General features: G+C 40.2%; 1 protein-coding gene across 2 annotated transcripts; it reads left to right on the top strand.

Moving 5' to 3' along the window:
• Window positions 1-8,411: 8,411 nt before the first annotated feature.
• cdc25b (cell division cycle 25B) lies at window positions 8,412-15,373 on the top strand. Of its 2 annotated transcripts, none has more exons than XM_026152738.1 (15): window positions 8,412-8,964; window positions 9,137-9,219; window positions 9,592-9,643; window positions 10,820-10,861; window positions 11,008-11,041; window positions 11,268-11,396; window positions 11,630-11,749; window positions 11,841-11,975; window positions 12,074-12,151; window positions 12,405-12,593; window positions 13,100-13,204; window positions 13,289-13,351; window positions 13,446-13,544; window positions 13,761-14,006; window positions 14,194-15,373. In XM_026152738.1, exons 1-15 carry the CDS (start codon window positions 8,765-8,767, stop codon window positions 14,332-14,334), a joined length of 1,716 nt encoding a protein of 571 aa, XP_026008523.1. In that variant the 5' UTR covers window positions 8,412-8,764; the 3' UTR covers window positions 14,335-15,373. The 2 variants fall into 2 exon arrangements, with proteins under 2 accessions (XP_026008523.1, XP_026008522.1); XM_026152737.1 differs by having other exon boundaries at window positions 12,074-12,157.
• The last annotated feature ends 4,117 nt before the right edge of the window (window positions 15,374-19,490 follow it).

The following is a 19,490-nucleotide window of genomic DNA, read 5'->3' as shown; positions in this document are numbered from 1 at the left end:
TCTGTTATTTACACTAAACAATAAACATATAACACAGATACCATATCTATGGTGTGGTATATGTGCCATATACAAATAACATAAACCAAAGGTAAAAATAAAAGTAAATAACCTAACAAGTGAAAGATCGCTGGTTCAAACTGAGGAGGAGGCGATCGCTTAGGTGTTGTGTCAGGAACAGAGATGGGTAACGCGTTACTGTAATCTGATTACTTTTTCAGGTAATGAGTAAAGTAAGGGATTACTATTGCAAAATCGGTAATTAGATTACCGTTACTTTCCCGTAGGAACGCTGCGTTACTGCGTTACTAAAACCGTGATTTTTCGCGAGAATGTCTCACGACAGTGACATAAGCAAGTGCGCCGTTAGTGACAACAGCTGTCTGCAGATCAACAATGGATCACATATTGAGTGTGGAGAGAGTATGAGCGTGCAGCGTTTAAAGCGTGGAAGTACTGACCTTACTTCCATAAAAAGTGACAAAAACATTAGTGTCCGTTGTGCGTGGGAAGAAAACTTCATTTTACAGCGAAAAATACCCCTAAACTTCCAAGCAAGCACCGAGTGGGCAACGACGTAATGGGAAACTCACAGAGAAACTCGCGGATTCTTCAACTGACCGCGGCACACCTGCACCAGGGCAAACCTCCGCCTACCCCACTCCTGCTTTACAGGTGAAAATAGAGCAACAGGACTGCTGAGTCTTTGACTTTATTTATTTTCTGCTGTGTTTTACTTGCATCTATTTGAAAGACTGAGTGTAAACACAAAAAATATTTTATTTTATGTGCTGGAATGTGCAGAAAATAGGTTTAAATGTTAAACTAATTTATTCAAGTCAGAGAATGTTGCATATAATAAAATTTTTGCTTGATGCATAAAGTTAAAAGATTAAAACTGATAAATCAAGTTAAAAAAAGAGATTTTTCTATTTGATTACATTTTGTATGATGGATTATGTAGAAAAAGTAGAATTGGGCTGAAAGATCTATCGCTTTATCACCTCCTCAGGTTGTAAATCGTGTTTTTAAGAAGTAACTAAGTAACTAAGTAATTAATTACTTTTGAAAATAAGTAATCAGTAAAGTAACAGGATTACTTTTTTGGGAAAGTAATCAGTAATTAGTTACTGATTACTTTTTTCAAGTAACTTGACCAACACTGGTCAGGAAGGGGTTAAAAAAGATGGAAGAAAACATGTGGAACTACCCATTATAAATCAGGAATAAAGTGTTAACCATGCATACACATGCAGGTATGAATACCATAAACCAGAAAACAAAACAAGATGTAACATCTAAACAAACATGAATGTACACAATCTTGTAAAACGTCCTTCCATCTTTGTTTCTGAAATCCTTTTCAGAAACTTTCAGACATATTTGAGATCCTTCATTTTTTAATTGCTTTATTTTTGTAGCTTCAAATCTATAGATCTGCTCATATCTTTTGTAACAGTTAGTGGTGTGGTGTTTTTACCTTGTGTTTGTTATTCTTTTCTATTTTTAAACCGCTCTGTTTTGTATTTTTATAATCATAAAAGAGCAGACTAACACTGTGTTGCTCCAGCTGCTTAAGAAAAGGCTCATTTCCTTCCTACTCTCAAATAATGATGATAATAATAATAAGGACTGACTTCATTTATATGCACCTTTCAAGCAAAAATGGAGCTGAAGATGTGTAATAATATCTCCTTTTTAAAAAATGTCTGCTTTCTCTCGCTTTAATATTGTGTATTAACAGAATACACTGAGCTTTATCAGGATGTCATTTCACTCTATTAACCTCTATCTCCTCCTCCTCCCTTTCATTAACCCCTTCAATCGCCCGCTGCAGCCTCCCATCTTTGCCCCCTCCTTGCCTTTTGTCTGTCTTTCCCTCCAGAACTTCCGGCCAAAGACTGGAGCTCTTTCCCCCCGTGTCCATCTGTCAGCCTTCTCCAAGAGCTGATATTGACTGCTGTTGCATTGGCCCGCGCCTAGGGGTGTGGGTAAATGTGGAGGGAGCTGGGGTATCTACGAGTGAAAGGCTACCTATACATACTGACACTAGTAGAGACAATGCGCCAAAACAATGGTATGGATGGACACCAGGCAGGACACCAGGGAGGAGGATGGGGGTAACATAGCTGCCTGACTGTGTCCATGCATATGAAGCCTTCATTCCTCTGTAGAGCGGAGGGCTGTAAACATACATAGGACGAGTTAAAGCTTTCAAGGGTCTTGACTACCGCAGGATTTCTGCTCACAAAATGATCTCATCACTATAAAATGACCTAAAAGGTTTAATATAAATATAACAATATAATGTGCAAGTCCAAAACACCTCTACATAATGTCTATTAAAATTGGATTTTACAGCAACAGACACTTCAGCACAGTACCTCACGTAATTTGCTTCCATGACAAGAAAGTGTTTTGGCAACATAAATGCATCTTACTTTGCAAATGCTTATCACTTATGCGAAAAGTCCACTGGTGAGAAACCAGAAATCCTGTGCTAGGGAACGTTAAGAAACACAATAAGGAATATGGTGTTTTGCCTACTGTATTTTATAGATAGGAAAATGTTATACTACTGCCATGAAGCTACCCAGTAACTGCTGCTTAGCTTAGCATAAGGATAGAAAGCAGGTTGAAACAGCTAGCCTGGGTTTATCAAATGAAACAACAACAAACCCTCAAACTATGTCTTTGTGCAGCTATAAATACCACAAGTTGTGTTTTAGGTGGAGAAGCTGCTCCATCTTGAAGAAATGTTGTGAATCTGTGTCATAAATCTGGATTGAATGCATTTTTTAAAGCTTTGCAGAGAGCCAGACTAGGCTAGCTGTTTTACCCTGTCCTTTTCATCTTCAAGCAAAGCTAAATAAGCTAATCGATTAGCAGGTTGTTCAGGTTTAAAATGTAATAACTCTGAGAAAGCAAGAAAATAAGCATAATAAAATGGTCAAATGAAAAGAAGAACAATATATGGAGCAGTTAAATGTTAACTTACTGCAGCATTTCTTTCATAGTACCACTTTTTTTTTAACACTGCTGAGATTTCTTTATCACACAGCACATTTTAATTGTCCTATTAGGAAACACAGGGCTTATATTAGTTTGCATTTACAGGTTAATCTCTGTTGCATTGATTGAAGCTGCGAAGATAGCTCAAATGACTCATGGAGGACTGCAACAACAGTGAGAAAACATGCCTATAAATTTAGTTAATTTGATTGTTTAATTCTTTCTTTGTAAAGGAACAAAGCCATAGCTACAGCAGTGCTGTTCAACCTACAGAGAGATCATTATTAGCAGCTACAAGAGACGTTGTTTTGTGAGCAGTCTGCCATGTTAATTACCCTCTGGTGTCATCAGCCTGAGGTGGTAAACTGTCTCCTCTGTCCACATGACAGTCTGAGTGCTCTGCCACTGTGCTAATGGCCTGTTTGAACTAGTGTGAATGTAAATGCTCCTTCCAGGATTCATTTCCAGATAAGACAAATTCAAATGCGTACCTAAGTGTCCAATCAACAGCTCCAGCTTTTATCAGCTCTTAACTTCTGCTGAGGTTGTCGGCTAGTTGTAAAAGCCCCTAAATTAATAGTTAAACATAACTAGGTGCTCCCAAATATTCCATATAATTTAAAGATACTTCCTTTAAACTCACTTCCTGTAATAATAGAAATGTTTCAGTGATCCACGGGTGCTGTTGCGTTGCTTTCATTTTGCTGGGAGTATCTGTGATACACTTGTGGGTCACGTTTTTATAACCGAAATGCACCCTCTGCAGTTTCACACAGTGACAAGTCTAAACTCCCCGGTGCCTTTGGCAAGAGATCTGTCAAACTCCATGACCTTCGGTAGTCAAATTCAGAAGTTACTCACAAAGACCACCTTGAAAGTCCAGTTTCACACCTATGAGACTACAAGGTGTGTGTGCGTGTGTGTGTCTCTTTCTCTCTGTGTCTCAGCTCCCTTGTAGTTACACAGCTGCAGAGGGGGTTGAAAAGAGCGCAGATGGTTTAGTCGGGGGACAATTGGTGGAAAAGCACTGATGAACTCACACTTGCAGGATTCCACAGTAACACAAACAGCTGCCCACAGATAACAGCCTGCTAACTGATCTGACAGAAATGAACAAGAAGCAAAATGTGCCTTTAACTGTTATTAATGTATATAAAACGTTAGATAAAACTGAGTACAGCTCCGTGTCAAACAACTTGTTGCTATAGACTAAAACTTACAGACTGTGATTTTAGTTTTTTCCCCCAAGTAGCACAGGGGCTTTACAACAGTTTACAACAGTATACCGAGATAATCACTGTAACGTTTTAAAAGCTCCCTGGATCATCATTTTACTGTTTATTTGTTTGGGTCTTATCTATAATTATGGCGCAGTGAGACCCTCCTAGTCAGCCTGTCGGTGTAGAACTGTAGAAAAGTTTGAGTTCAACGTTGTGTTTGCTGAGTCTTGATAATAAAGATGCTTTTTTGACATAAGCTGACTGTGATGGATTACAGTTGTCAAGCAAATTTCAAGAGTCTGCTGATTCACTTTGTACATTATGGTGCAAAAACTCCACAGCAGCATGCTTTGCAAAATGCCATTGCCCTTGCAGTGATATTTAAAGCTGTATTGACTTGGTGTACTGCAATCATAAGTGTAGGTGATTTGCAGCAAATTGGATGGAGCACAAAACCAAAGACAATAAAGAAAACATAGTAGTCTTTATCACTCTCTGACACACATTTTGCACACCAATTCACTTGTGATGTGTAATGGGTATCGCAATAGGCAGAAGTTAAACACAACTACAGCGCAGATGTGTTGCAGTTGTGTTTAATGACATGTGAACATATTTAGAGATAAGCAAAAAGGCTAAATGAGATTTACAAACTTTATCTAACTAAGTAAAAGTGGTAAAAACAAAAGACAGAAAATTTGGCTCAGAGATTGGTTTGAATACTGAATGCTCAGTAGTGTTGTTATTTTGACTGTGTGTGTGCATGTGATCTGAAATTGTTGTGTGGTTTTGAAATAGATAAGAACGGTTTTGAGGCATTTGAGTGATTTTGGCGAACGAGTCGGAGGTTTTGCAAATGTTTGTGTATGTGGATGTGTATCTTTGCAATTATGAATAAACTGTAGCCTGGCATGATCAGAAGCTCAGAAAGTGCAATCATAGCTAACTCTGGGAAAACGTAATACTTCTGGCCAATTCTACCCTTCTACGTTTGCTTCTTTTGCAATTGCAACATGTAACACATGTAACACATGTTGCAATTATTCTGTATTTGGTTACAATTCACTTATTTAAAGTAACAACAAATACATAAACTGATGTCAGCATTGTTTCTTTAAAGTGTGAAGGAAAATGAATTCTCATAAATCCAAAAAATCAACATGTTTATGGTATCGGATTACTTGAATGGTATCCGATTGTTCAGTCTGACGCCGTGTCTGGGCCTAAACTCCGCTGCAGGTCCATATATCAAGCGATCACTGTGGCATTACTGAGAGTTGAAAAACTGTCTAAAGTCTTTCATCCTTAATAAAATGATCAGCGTTCTGCTCTACCAGGTGTAACAATTGAGTTGAACATCCAGGCATCCATGAAAACGGAATTTATGAGATTTAACGGAGTTAGAAGTTAGCAAGGAGTTAGCTCGCTAGCTTCTATCTAAATACAATATAGCATGTCCTGACTGCGGGGTTTTGGAAACAAATTAAAACGTACAGCTCTGCTATCACTTCCAACATAAATGAAGACAGAAAACTAAACAGCAGTGACATTTGTAGGGTTACTGAAGTTGGGCTAGCTGGTATATAATGATGTGCTACGTGACCGCTAGCGACACAGCTATGTTAGCATAATAGACACAAGCTAACTTTTTTCCCACTCGATAAAAGTTAACGTGAGTGTTCTCGGTGGTCAGGAACAAATGTAATCGCATGGCAGGATGCTGTAAAAGGACCAAACTTCAGCCAGGAGAACAACTGAGATAATCCATCCACAATACGAGGTTAGTCATTCATATACTGCTGCATGGGCTGTGCTGTAGTTACATCCTAAGGTTTTAAAACTGAGCTTAAATAAATGATTAGTGGTAATAAAAGCCGAGGGAGGTCAACAGTGATCACTGACTGTTTTAGGAGCTTTTTGAGATTAAATAGAAGAAAATACATAACATTAAACATGTTAACAACACAAAAGCCATATTAAACGCAGACTACTTTAGACCCGGAAGTAGGATTCGTCGCGTCATCACTGAACAACCGGATAGAGTCTTGTTTTCAGTAGAATGATTCTCAGTGATCTCAGTCTTATTTGCATGTTTGTGCAGCTGAGGTTGTGGTGTGAGTGCACTAGCACTATCAAGTGGGAGCAGTAGTTTTGAAGGGGGTTCATTTGGGATGATTCACCTTCCCTCTCCCACCTTTTGTCTCCCTTTTTCACTTGCGGGGTGTGGAGCCTTGGGTCGTATCGCTGTGCTCACACCTTTCCAAAGAAAGTTCATTTACATTTGAGATGGCAGTTACAAGGATACTTTAGCTGAGCGAAGTCCAGTGAACAGCGATTAAAACCAGAAGGTCACAGGGTCAACACACCGACTTTGCTGAAAATGTTAGCCGAGGATCTTCTCACTGAAATACTAAATCACTGTTGTCATGTTAAAATGAGTGATAAGATATCAGATTTTCAACTATACACCACTGCGCCCTTAGCTTTGTGAATGCAATCAAAATGTGGGAAACCTGGACTGCTGGTGGAAGAAGTTTCGAAATGAATCACGCAGAGATGGATGAAAGCAAAAAACAAAGCCTGACATTAACCTCAGGCAGAATACCGATGTGGTTTTACGAACATCTGTCTGGTTTTGTCGGTTGGACAACTTCAATTGTCTGGTTGAACTAGTTGCAGGAAGGTGTGTGCCTTTCAGTTCAATATATGGCATATCAGTCAACAGCGAGCATGTACAAACTTTATGACTGTTAGCCCACTGCACATAGGAGATTGGGATAAGCATAAAAGGAAATAAAAAGTCTGTGCTGAAGCCAGCTAGAACCAGAACCTACGTAATAACCTGCTGTACAAATACAGAAATCATGAACCATTTACATTTTTTGCAGTTTATAATATCATTACATTGTACAGTCAAAAGTCCATGCTTTAAATTGAAACATATGCGTGGTAAACTCTATTGTCCAGCAGCGTGAAAATGGGTTCATTCTATTTGAGATGCTTTCTAAAACATTTAGTTGTAATTTTAGGAGCCAGGTTCTGATGTTTAATTTCAAATAAGATGAATTTTAAAACACTTAGTTGAAGTCCTAACAACTCCCATATCACGCCACAGCATTCACAATCAACAAGGAGCATTCATTAGAACATGAGTTCTATTTTCTCATCTAATCAATAAAATGCTTCATGCATTTAACATGATTTCAGAAAGAAAAGCACAAGAGAAAGAACGTGGTGTTCTTAATACATGTTCGCCCTGCGAGAAGCTGATTTCTTTGACTGACTCACTCTGCCATTAAGCATGTACACAATCAGTGTTACAATGGGATTTACCAAATTTTTGTGCAGCTCAGTCCTCTTAAGGAACAACCTGCGGTTCATCTGTAAGATTTATGTAACATATTTGGGCCTTTTATGCTTAATTATTATTGAAGTACTGTACTTATAATTTGTTTGTCCATTTGCTTTTCAATTCTTCTTCACTGCCTTTTGAACAACAATGGATATCTGTTTTCTGTATTTGACAAGTTTGTTACACACACAACCAAAAACACCCACTTGAAGCATTTTTGTAATTTCTGCAATTGGTTTCATGTTTTAAACCTAATGTTGATAATGCTTTGTACATAAAATCATGCATTTTTATGCTTTTTTACTTTGTGTCTTTCACTTAAAAAGTACTTTGATATTTCTGCCTTCACTAAAAATATTCATGAAAATATGAGGGAGAACGTTTTGTTTCAGTTTGTACTTGAGGTTAGATTATTATTGATGCCCTTAATCGTCGATTTGAGTACAGGTTTGTAAAAACGGGCATTTTGTTTGCAAGACTGTCCATTGTTGTTCGAAATATTCAAAGTTCCCTATCAAATCCATCATTTACAGTTAAGTAAATCTTACTCCACAAATTGAAAAACTAATAAAGTAATCTGAAGACATGTTTTTCTGAGTGTATAGTCCCGGTAAATACATAATAAAAAATAAAAAAATTCAAATTTCTTCTCAGAACAAAAGAATTGCGAGGAAGAAAAAAGATGAATATTGTGTCATATCCTCCTCCTTTTTTCCCTCATCCGGTGAGAGGACAACAGCGGAGACGCCTTTCGCGCTCTGATTGGTTTTCCAGATGTAACAACGTCGCTGATTGGCTCAAATATTGCCGCTTCTGAGCTTCTATTTTGAACATAAATACGAGCAGCTTCAGTCCTTTCCTCACAAATCAGGGGTTGTCAGAGAGGAGGTGCCTTATGCTGTAACTCTCTGGCATAAACAACAGCTATGTGACTTTAGTGATTTGGAAAGACCAAATCTAGGTTTTACACCTCACGGAACCACCGTCTAACTTACGGCCGGTGTTTTGCTTCGTATTTTTGGAAATGTAATCTCAATTGTTCCTAGCTAGCTGCTTAGCTTCCGGGTTAGCTCGAAACTTTGACTGTCTTGCTTTCTCCGACTCGAAATTCAAACCAAATCTATCATACAGTAGTACTCCCGCGTGACTTTTGCACAGATTTCACAGCGAAAAAAGCAACATGGAATCTTTTTTTAGCAGGATTAGTCCTGTTAAGACGAACAGGCCCGACCGGATCCCCGAGCTTTCCTTGCCCTCTCTGCTTGAGCACAGCACTAAGACCTCGCACTGCAGGAATCTGTTTTCCCCTGGGCCCGCGGCTGTGCTGTCTCCTGTTACCAATTTGGCTATGGACATGAACAATTTAGCTGGACTCGGAAGGTACTACTAAGTTTTTATTTGTTAATTATTTTCATGTAACTGCAGTTCCCGTTTTTCAAACCACTAACTACCCTGTCATCTGTTTATTCCTTTTGATCGGTTCTTTGCAATGCACAATACGTTTCAGTCTTGACATTAAGGAAAATTTTCTGTTTCTTTCTTTGTCGTGCAGCCAATGTGATACCCCGAAAAGGAGAAAGCATGCACCCCTCGAGAAGGTTCCCTCCTTCGCCTCTGACGTCTCATCTGATGCTGGTGAGACCCCGTTAAAGCTATTGTTTGTGCTAATTTATGCTATAAGGCCAAATGTTCATGGACTGAATTTGATTTCAAGTCACAAGATTCGATACGGTTATGCGGAATGTAGTATTGTATTATTTATTTTAGCTGCAGTAATATTTTATGTATTGTAATTTACGACTCAGTTACGACTCAAATGTATCAAGTATAGTCTTTTATTTATTTATTTATTTATTTATTTATTTATTATTTATTTGTAATTCCAGTCTTCTAATGTAAAGTCCTTACTCCACCAGACAGCTCACCTATGCACTGCAATATGAGAAATGTGTGTATACATGTGGCAGGTCAGTATCATCTATTAGTGAAACATATCTCTTCCTTCAGGCCTGGGCATGGATCTCCCCAGCCCACTAGATGCCATCGAAGTGGAAGACACGTAAGTTAAACTATCCTCCTTCTGACTATTGTTATCAGCCTTTGAGCAGTGCGTCTCCTTACCCTTTTGCCCCTTCACCCGACCCTCCACCCCCACCCCAGTGCTAGGGTTCAGCAGCGCTAAGCACCATTTCCCATCTGAGGGATTAATATTTCTGCCGTTGACTTTAAGACGATGACCTCGCTCCTTTTTCTTAGACAAAGCAGATTAGCTGATACACCATGTGAGCTTTACTTTCTAAATCAATGTAGTGTGACATATTATGGACTTAACTTAATAGTTAAATATTGCAATTTTGTAGGTGGGAAGTAATACAACTGGGACAATATGCTCTGTAAAATCAGTTGGAAACCCTAGTGCTGCTCACTGAAAATACTGTTGCACTTGTGCTCAGCGTTATTATCTTGATCAGTTTGTTAGCATACCCTCAGCTGCCTAATCTTGGGTGGCCCTTTTCCTTATTCTCAGTTGGGTGAGTCTGCCCTGCAGACATCTGCCGAGGTCTGATGTGAGTTCTTTTGCAGCAGTTGGTGCTCAAGACTTCATTCACCTCCTTTTACAGCTGTTAGGTTGCTAGGAGTTTTCCATGATGGGGGGGGGGATGTGGCGTGCGTGCTCTGGTTTGATAACCCACCCCCTCTGAGCTTTGGCACACTCTTCTACTGCAGCCTTGTTTCAATAGGGAATTGAGGGCTGGAGTTTCTCTGCATCAGCTATTGAAATCAGGGCACCCCCAGAGAACAGCTGCCCTCCCTTCTTGTGGTCTGCACTGAATGGGACACGCTCCCCCCTCAACAAACAAAAGAGCTCTTGCAGAAAGGGGGCTTTGCAGCTTCGGCTCCAGCAGGCATATGGTCGATTAGCTGATTTCCGCATCCCTTCCCCTGACCTCCCTCCCACCCCCTGAGCTCTCAGGCCCACTTATTTAGCATACAGGTGGGCCGTACTCCCAATGCAAAGAGTACGTCTTGCCTCCATGCATTCACCCAACTTCCTCATGTCCAACCGTTCCTCTCGGTGTCTCAATAGAGTCCCAGACTCTTTGTAGTTTATGAGTATGCAATGTTTCGACTGACAGTTGAGGCCTTCCTAGTCTCTTTTCTTAGCAGATCTTCTTGCAAGAATATATTAGTTTTGTAATTTCTGAAGCATTCCTTGCTCTTCTTTCTGTTACAGATTTGAAAAAGCCATTCGAGAGTCAAGCAGAGTTGTCAATGAGTAAGTTTTGTACCTGGTATTATTCCCCCCCCCCCCCCCCCCCCCTAAAAACAACATTGCAGAGCAGTTTAATTTTTAAGCCAAAAAAATCTTATCTCCTTATTTTATTGACTGCAATTCTTTTCTCTGCCATCTGTTGATTATAGGAGAATGCCAATTCGAAGAATCAACTCATTGCCCGTAAGTATTTTACAGCTTGTGTGTTATGCGTACACATATTATCTGTTATCCCCAGAGATAACAGATAATGTCCTGTTGTAGTTGTGATTTTGGCGCTTGAATAGGATTTAATCTTAATTTTTAAAGAGGAGTTGACAGTACACATAAACACAACTCAAACAAACCATACAGTGGAGGTTAAGCCTAAATGCGTTGCTAACTGATTCCCTTTTATTCCCCCACTCAGCTCCAGCTCATGGCCTTCAGTCCAGCTCTGAAGGGGCAGCAAAATGATCCAAACCGCTATGGAGTATTTGGTCAGCAACCTTCCCAAGTATCCACCTCTCAGCATGAGAATAAGGAGAACATGCCAGAGGTCAGTTGGACCAAAATCATTTACTTAAGTCTCACTGCCTTAGAACTAAGGCGATGCTAAATGAGCTTTTATTACTGTGGAGACGGCATTTCATCATTTGGGTTAAAAACGGGATATTTGCATTTTATGTAAGTGAAAATTATTAGTGTCATTAGCAGGTGCTTTTATTAATCTGTCACGTCTGTGTTGGCATTCCTTGTTTAAAATGCCTTGTTGTTTTTTTTTTCTTTCAGGAAAGCTTTGAATTCAAGAAACCCACCAAACCTGCTTCGCGGTGTCGTGGGCGATCCTTTAACAACGGGCAGTCTAAGGATGCCTTTGCCTGCCGTCCCAGCTCCGCACCAGCCCTCATGGTATGTGAAGAATCTGTCTGCAAGTTAAAAAGGGGTGATCTGCTTCTAGAAAGATGCTGACTGACGTTTTTTTTTTCATTTTTATGTAAAGCTTTCTTCACCTCCTCCGGTGCAGCAGCTTGACTTTCATGACTCCAGCCCCATGTTTCTGAGAAGTTCCTCCCTCACCTCCTCAAATGATGATGAAGACGATGGCTTTTTGGATGTACTTGATGACAACATGGAGGTGAGTCCCTGCCATTCATGTTTTTATGGATTCATTTTTTTTCTGCAATTCCTTTTTGTCAGACTTGATTTTTAACGGCACCCATTTGTTGTTTGCAGAATGACTCTGGGGTACCGATGGGCATGGCCAGCTTACTCACTGCCCCACTGGTGGCTGACAGTATAGGAGAAGACTCTGTAAGTGTGCGTACTTTAGGTGCCGTATGTAAAGTGTGTGCCTGCTTTTCTCAGTAGCCACAGATGACTTATCCATCTTGACAACCATTTTACAACAAACACAATATGTCACAGCATAGTATAAAGAATAGTCCTGATGTATTTTGATGCAATCACCCAGAATAAATTTTGATGCTTTGCTGTCACAAGTTGTAGCACCTCACGCAAAATGTGGGTTGAATTTAAAAATGTACTTATTCTCGCATTTCTTTAGCCTGTGATTCGGTGCAGACCACGAAGCCTGTTTCGCTCTCCTTCGATGCCCAGTCCTGTTTCCCGTCTCTCTGTGAAGCGCGCTGACCGCCCCGGAGATGAAAATACACCCATCAGGGTGAAGAGGCGGCGTAGCCTTGCAGGAACGCAAGTAACCACCCTGGAACAAAACCCAGAATCCCCAAGAATGGTAAGGCCATACTGCCTTGGACAACATGCATCACTTTTGTTGTTGTGATAGTTGATGCAAGTTAGTTGGATGACTTGATCATTTTAACATGTTGGCCAATAACATGAGGAGCTGAGGTGAATGGGAGGAAGTAGCAGCATCTTCTTTTAAATGAAAACGGAATGAAGTGCATGCATGCTGAGATTGGTCTTACAGCATTGCTCAGGTCTAAGCCACACGGTGCAAGATTAATAAAAACTGTCTTGTGTTACAAAAACGTGCTGTCGAGCTCAAGTCCTTTTCTGATTGAAACATTTAAAACCAGTGATAACATGGAGCTGCAGCTCTGAACAGACAGCAATGATCTGTAGGCGTGATTTAAAAAATCTCCACTGACCATCTGTCACCCAGCTTCTGAAACATCCACTGAGGCTTACTGGCTATTGTTCCAGGCTTTGAAGCTTATCTTAAATCGCTTCATTTTCTCCTTGGCTACCTCGGTAAGTGTCCCTCTCCTCTCTTTCCAGGGCTGCTCACTGCTCCAGAGGTCCAAGTCGTTCTGCCAGGCAGAGATTGAAAAGCTGTTGGACAGTGAGGCTGGTTCTAATGAGCTAATAGGCGATTTCACCAAGGTAAGGGAGAATGAAAACTCTTCTGTGTGCTTGTTAGTTAGTTGCTTGAAAAAGTGGAATAACGAATCCTCTTTCGTCTTTTAGCCTTTCGTTCTACCCACAGTGCATGGAAAACACCAAGACCTCAAATACATTACCTCAGACATGGTGAGTAGACGCACTGTGTCAAAGCGCTCAGTCCCTTCACAGTAATCACTGCTCCTTTTGAAAACATTAAAAGTATGTTCTGTGTGGTCTTTAGATGGTGGCAGCTCTCACTGGCCAGTTTGATCATGTAGTTGAACAAGTCATCGTCATTGACTGCCGCTATCCTTATGAGTTTGAAGGAGGACATATCAAGGTGAGTCAGTGACAGACATTGCAGTATACATAAAACTCGAGTGTTTCCTAATTTGTGTTGGAAAATCACACAGAACGATGTGAAAATCGGTGATAGATGTTTTCAGTAACAACTGTGGGGGGGGGGGGGGTAATAATGATGTAAAAACTGCTTAATTAAAGACTTCTCTGTAGGTGATCCATCCCTGAGCTCTAAAGGTATTTGTTTTTGTTCCAGGGAGCGCTAAACCTACACCAGGAGGACCAGGTGAAGGACTTCCTCCTCAAGAACCCGATTGTCCCATCCAGCCCAGACAAACGAATCGTCATCATCTTCCACTGCGAGTTCTCCTCGGAGCGCGGCCCCCGAATGTGCCGTTTCGTCAGAGAGCAAGACCGCGCCATGAACGAGTATCCCAAACTTCACTACCCCGAGCTCTACATCCTCAAGGGCGGCTACAAGGACTTCTTCCCTCATTTTCAGGTTGGGTTTGATTTGATTCTCAAGGAGTGAAATATAAATGCTGGTGAGGCCTTGTGTATCTGGAGCATAATGCTTCGGTTTTAGTCCAAAGAACTGCGTGCTCATGTTTTAGCATATCAGTTATCACAGACCCACATGAATCTCAGCTGTTCAGTCCTCTGAATCCTCATCTCGTTCTCTTGTGCAGGCACAATGTGAACCTCAGTCTTACCGACCCATGCACCATGAGGATTTCAAGGAGGACCTGAGGAAGTGCCGCCTCAAGAGTCGCACCTGGGCCGGAGAGCGCAGTAAGAGGGAGATGTACGGACGACTGAAGAAGCTGTGAGCACGTCCTCATCTTCCCAACCTCCCGCTAAAACACACTGCCTCTCCATGAAACGGACTCAGTGCAACCTCCTCATGTGTCTAACGCCTCACTCTAACCAAGGAGAAATGCCTTCTGTGATTGCGCCAGCAGAAAAAGGGATTTTTAAATTTCCTACAAAGTTTCATTTATAGCCAATTTAGTTATTTATGCGAGTTAAAGAGAGAAGGATGTGGAATGATGGATCCTTGAAGAAATCAGCAGTGCAGTGAACAGATTTTATAAAGGTGATTTGAAACAATTTGTATGTTTTAACAAAACAAACCACTAGGACCTACTGCCTGTTTTTTACCTTTCCTTTTCCTTTTTTTTTTTTTTTTTTTAAATATAAGCTGGCATTAGTGATATGAATCAATGCCATATTGCAATATACAAACAGACCACACTGCCAGGACTTTGTCTTTCAGTCCCCCCCACTGGATTTTTTCTTTTTTCTTTTAATGTCATGTACTACATTATATCAGCACTTAATTAAAGAAAAAAAAAAGTTGAATTGGAGAGGTGTCCCTGTCCCCAAGATTTTTATATATACATACACACACACACACTTTGTTTTTAAAGAATGATTTGAGTATTCTTTGGAGTGTGCATTTCTCCAGGCATTCCAAAATGCAAATTGGATACTTAATGATAACATGTGAAAGCACAAGATCAATGCAGAGCTTTGCCCCATCACCTCCACCCACATCTGTTGCAATAATTATTTTCCTCAGTCAGAAGATACCAAAGCAAACAAAGCTACCTGTTTACTTTGCAGTGAGATTTCTCTGATGCTGCAGGTCAGCAAGTGTGGGCAGATTTTTATTTTTTTTTCTTTTTCTTTTTCTGTCTTATAAGAAGTCTTTTGTTTCGCTTTGACACCTTTTAAAATCCAGAGAGAACTGTCTAACCCTCTGCCGAGCTAATAATGTTGGTTTATAATGAGCAGGGTGCTTTCGGTATTTTGGTCCAGGCTTGCGGGGGAGCTGCTGAAATAAAGATCTGATGTGTGTTGAAATGAGATGAATAGCAGCCTCTTCTTTCTGAGTTTTATCACGCAGGATTTTAAAATTATATTTCTTTGCAAGTAGTTTGTGAATGAATAATACTTTTTAAAATAAACTTAAAATTCTTTAAAAATGGTTTGTCAGAATTATTTAATAAAATCAGGCTTTAGTTGAGCTTGACAAACTTTAAACCTTTATGGTTTTGGCAAGACCATCAAAGATCGAAAGTGTTGAGCTCTAATGGCCACAACCACTCGTGCAGAGTTTAAGGGACTAAAAGTGCCCACTGGCTTCATGATTGCCACGTCTATTAGCTGAAACCAGTTGTTCTATAAGAAAGTCTCAATGTTCAGTATGTATGTCCTACTAAGGAGTTGAGCTGCTTTGGTGAGGTACGAATACTAAAATTCATACTTAAAATTAGGACTATCAGTTCATAGATATATCGATCTCGGTCTTTAATAAGGCCTAGATTTAAAAATGTACAAAAGGCTCAATAGATCAATACTTTTATGCAATTTTTAGCCTTTGATGCATTTGAATATACTTTATACGTGAGTGTAGTCAGTTTATTACCCTGCTAATTGAATGCTTTCTTTGAAAAGGCAGCAGGTTTCCTGTCAATGATTAATAATTAATTGGTTGCCCAGAGGGAGTCTCTCCCCCCCCGACTATTTTTCTGATTAGTGTTGAAAATCAATGACCAGTTCAAAGTGAAGTCACTTTAGCATGTGTGTATCTCACATCTTATTCATTGATATACATGCTATGTGTCAACAGGGCCACTATTCTTATTTCCTCTTCTCGTCTCAGGATTAACTTTAGTCTTAAATACACAAAACTACATTAAAGAAAGATGCTGATTTTGTATATTAATATTGACCAAGTTGTGATATTGAAATTTCATTCCAAGCGGAACAGTGATTTGTTTCTGATTAATAAAGTGATTTATAATGTAGGAAATGCTCTCTGATGGCTGCACGAATCACATTAGAGCCTCTAAACAACATTTGTTTTTGTAATTTTTTTTTCACTGCTTTCTGGCAAAAACTAACTGAAAGAACTGATAGACCAGTTTAGAGAAACTTTATTCATATTCCGGGATATACACATTATTTGTACACATCCTGGACCTAAACTTCCTTCAGCTTTCAGCCTGAGTTCACCCAAAGCCAGTTTTCCACATTTGATCTCTAAGAATAGCCCGTCTGCCGTTTTGTTTAGCATGCCTGCTGTGCACGGTGAAGGATTTCTTTCCACAGGCTGCTTCCTGTTTTTTCAAATTTTCCCTCTCGAGTTGGCCGTGGGAGTGGCCTCTCCTTTCCAGCACGTGTCCACGCATACAAACACATTCCTTTCTGTGAAGGCAGTACCTGGAAGCTTGACGTGTCCTGACATGAGGTTAACTGTCCTGTTACAGGACAAGGAGTGGAGGGAAAATATCACAGTCACCACGTGCTGAAAACACGTGACATGAAGGGAGGAGAGGTTGTAAAAGCACAAGCCTGCTGGCACCTCACCAAAGTTTGAAATCAGACAGTTTCCCAATGTCCATGTGGCTGTGGGAACGAAAGGGCAAGGCTTTGTTTGCATTCCAGTGAGTGAAGTCTAACTTATTTACAGCCAGTGGCAAATTGCCGAAACTAATGTCTGTTGGTTGAATTGTGCAACTGAAGCTGCTTCAAGTCTCTCCTAAATCCTCTAAAAAATTACTGACAGCAGCACTAAAGAGCAAACACTACACAGCTTAATAAACGACTATTTAGCTTCCACAGTCTTTACACATACTGGTCCGTGAGTCTATGGTATCTTTCACCTTTTTTTTTTGCAATTACCAGGCCAGCTGCTTAGATTTGAGAGGCCTCACACCTTTACACGAGGCATACATAATGCAACACTTGCGAGATCCTTTCAATACAAGCTTCCCTTCTCCACCTCAATAGTCGTTTTTAAAATGTAGATGAGTCCTTGGCAGGTCCTCAAAAAGTAAACTGAGCCAGGTTTTACAATTAGACTCATCCAATTAGGAGATTCAAGAATTCAGCAAAGCAACAGTGGGACACTTAAACTGATTTCCACGAATGAATGCTGCATTACCGAGTGGCTTGTTCTCAAAGGTGTGCTTTGTTTATCTGACGGCTTTCAAAAGAGTTGAATGAATGTAAACTCTAAACTGTATACAACATAAACAGAAACAATATCTTATGTGTATGTTTTCCTTTTTTTCCCTCCCACAATAGAGGTCTCACTCCCTGTATAGTGGAGGAATCCCATATTTCCATAGTGAAAACAGTGTATATTATAAAGACATACCCTAAAGGGTACCTTCTGGGCACAACAGAGAATAAAATAAACGACATTTTCCATTCAGGAAGACTTGAAAACAGCAATCGAGTCTGTAAACTTTGAGGAAAGTGTCTCCTGGGGACATGGCTCAAGCGAGCCCAGGGCTGCTTTCCCACAGCTTGCTAGATTGTTGGACTTCTTTTTGCAACAAAGGGAAATTCTGAATGCATGTTTAAGGCACTCACTTCACAGACTCACTACCTATACTTTGCGTATACAGTGTGTGACTCTCTGATGGTGGATGCTGTTTGATGACCTTTCATTACTTTGGTTTGGATTTAGTCAAATGACTAAATGTGGACCCTTGATGGTGTGAAGCAATGTTCCTGTTAAATCAGTTTAATTAATTCAAATATGGCCAAAGACTGATGAAGATATGTAAAGACTTGACATGAGATGAAAAAGCATGCCAGCGCTCTGTAGAATTGCCCTTAAAACCTCGCCACCCTTCCTGTGACTGTCTTTCCTTTTCTGCAAAGCCGATCAAAGGTGCCCTCAAACAAACCTCCAGCCTGGGTGTCACCCATAAACCTCTGTTTGCTGTGCGACTGCCGACATTGTCAGTAAACTGACAAACCAGCCTGCAAATCAAAGGGTCGCACGGGCCAACAAGGGTGGTGAAATTCTGAAGCGTAACAGTGTGGTTTCAAGGAAAGGGTGGAGATTGTGGTTTTCTAAGGTGAAGTCAAAGTTTTTGAGGATTAGAAACTTCTTAATGTCTCACTCACAGTTCTGCTTTCTGCACACACACACGCACACATACACACAATTTAAGAAGATTTCACCCTGCGCAGCAGACAAAATGTTCTTTATGTCACTCGCTGCATGTTGTCTTCAGCTTCCTTTAATTCAAATTGGCGGGTTTCATCATTATTGGTCCGTATGACTGGCTGATTGCCCTTGCCATCCCCCACATCCTGTTGTTCTTCATATTCAGCTGGTTTTTATTTCATCACAAGGAAATGTGACTCATAGGTCAAAAACACCGAAACGTGTTCTGACTTTTTTTTGTGGTGATCTCGACACAAGTTTCTGCACTTCAGTCACGCTCGCTGCTTTTGCTTTTTTGTTTTCCTCCACGCTGAAAACGCGATCCTCGTCAAACAGCTGGTGTTTGAAGCTGAAATTTCACAATGACAACATAATCTGCCTTCACTTTCATACTGACTGCTCTCAATGATTTTGTCTAATTATTACCTGCAGTGATCTCCACCCTTTACTTTATTGCTGAGGAGCAATGTGTGCATGTGTAGATCATTACCTTATGTGTGTGTTGCAGAAATATTGCTCTCCTATGTCTATTTTGATGACAAGCTCCATAAAAGTAGGCTGAAAATTCTCTCTTGGTTTCCGAGCATGAATCAAAACCAGACTTGAACTGAATCCAAAGTAGTCAGTGTTTAAAGCAGCAGAATCGTTTTTGTTCACGGGCCACTTGATCTCAAGTGGGACGCAAAAGTATTGGATCATTTTTCTTTTAGTCTCAAGATTTATATTGTGGAAACGTTCACATTTGATGAACCACCCATTCAGAAAAATTGATGACGAAAAGCTAATGAAGTCTTGAGAAAATAAATGCGTCTTCAACGCTCTGACTAATTTTTTCCATGTTCAGTCATTTCACTGTCATCATAGAGAAATGCACCAGCCACGCAGTCGTACAGATTAAGCTCTTTGTTAGGCTTGTTCTTACGTTTGACACACTGGTCTAAAGAATAGTTAGTTATTAAGTTACATTCATTCAATTCTTTTCTGTCTTTTCTGTAAGTGGAACATAATTTCACC

The sequence above is a fragment of the Astatotilapia calliptera genome, chromosome 19 (genome assembly GCF_900246225.1).
Source record: "Astatotilapia calliptera chromosome 19, fAstCal1.2, whole genome shotgun sequence".
NCBI lineage: Eukaryota > Metazoa > Chordata > Actinopteri > Cichliformes > Cichlidae > Astatotilapia > Astatotilapia calliptera.
This window is presented reverse-complemented; position numbering and strand designations above follow the sequence as displayed.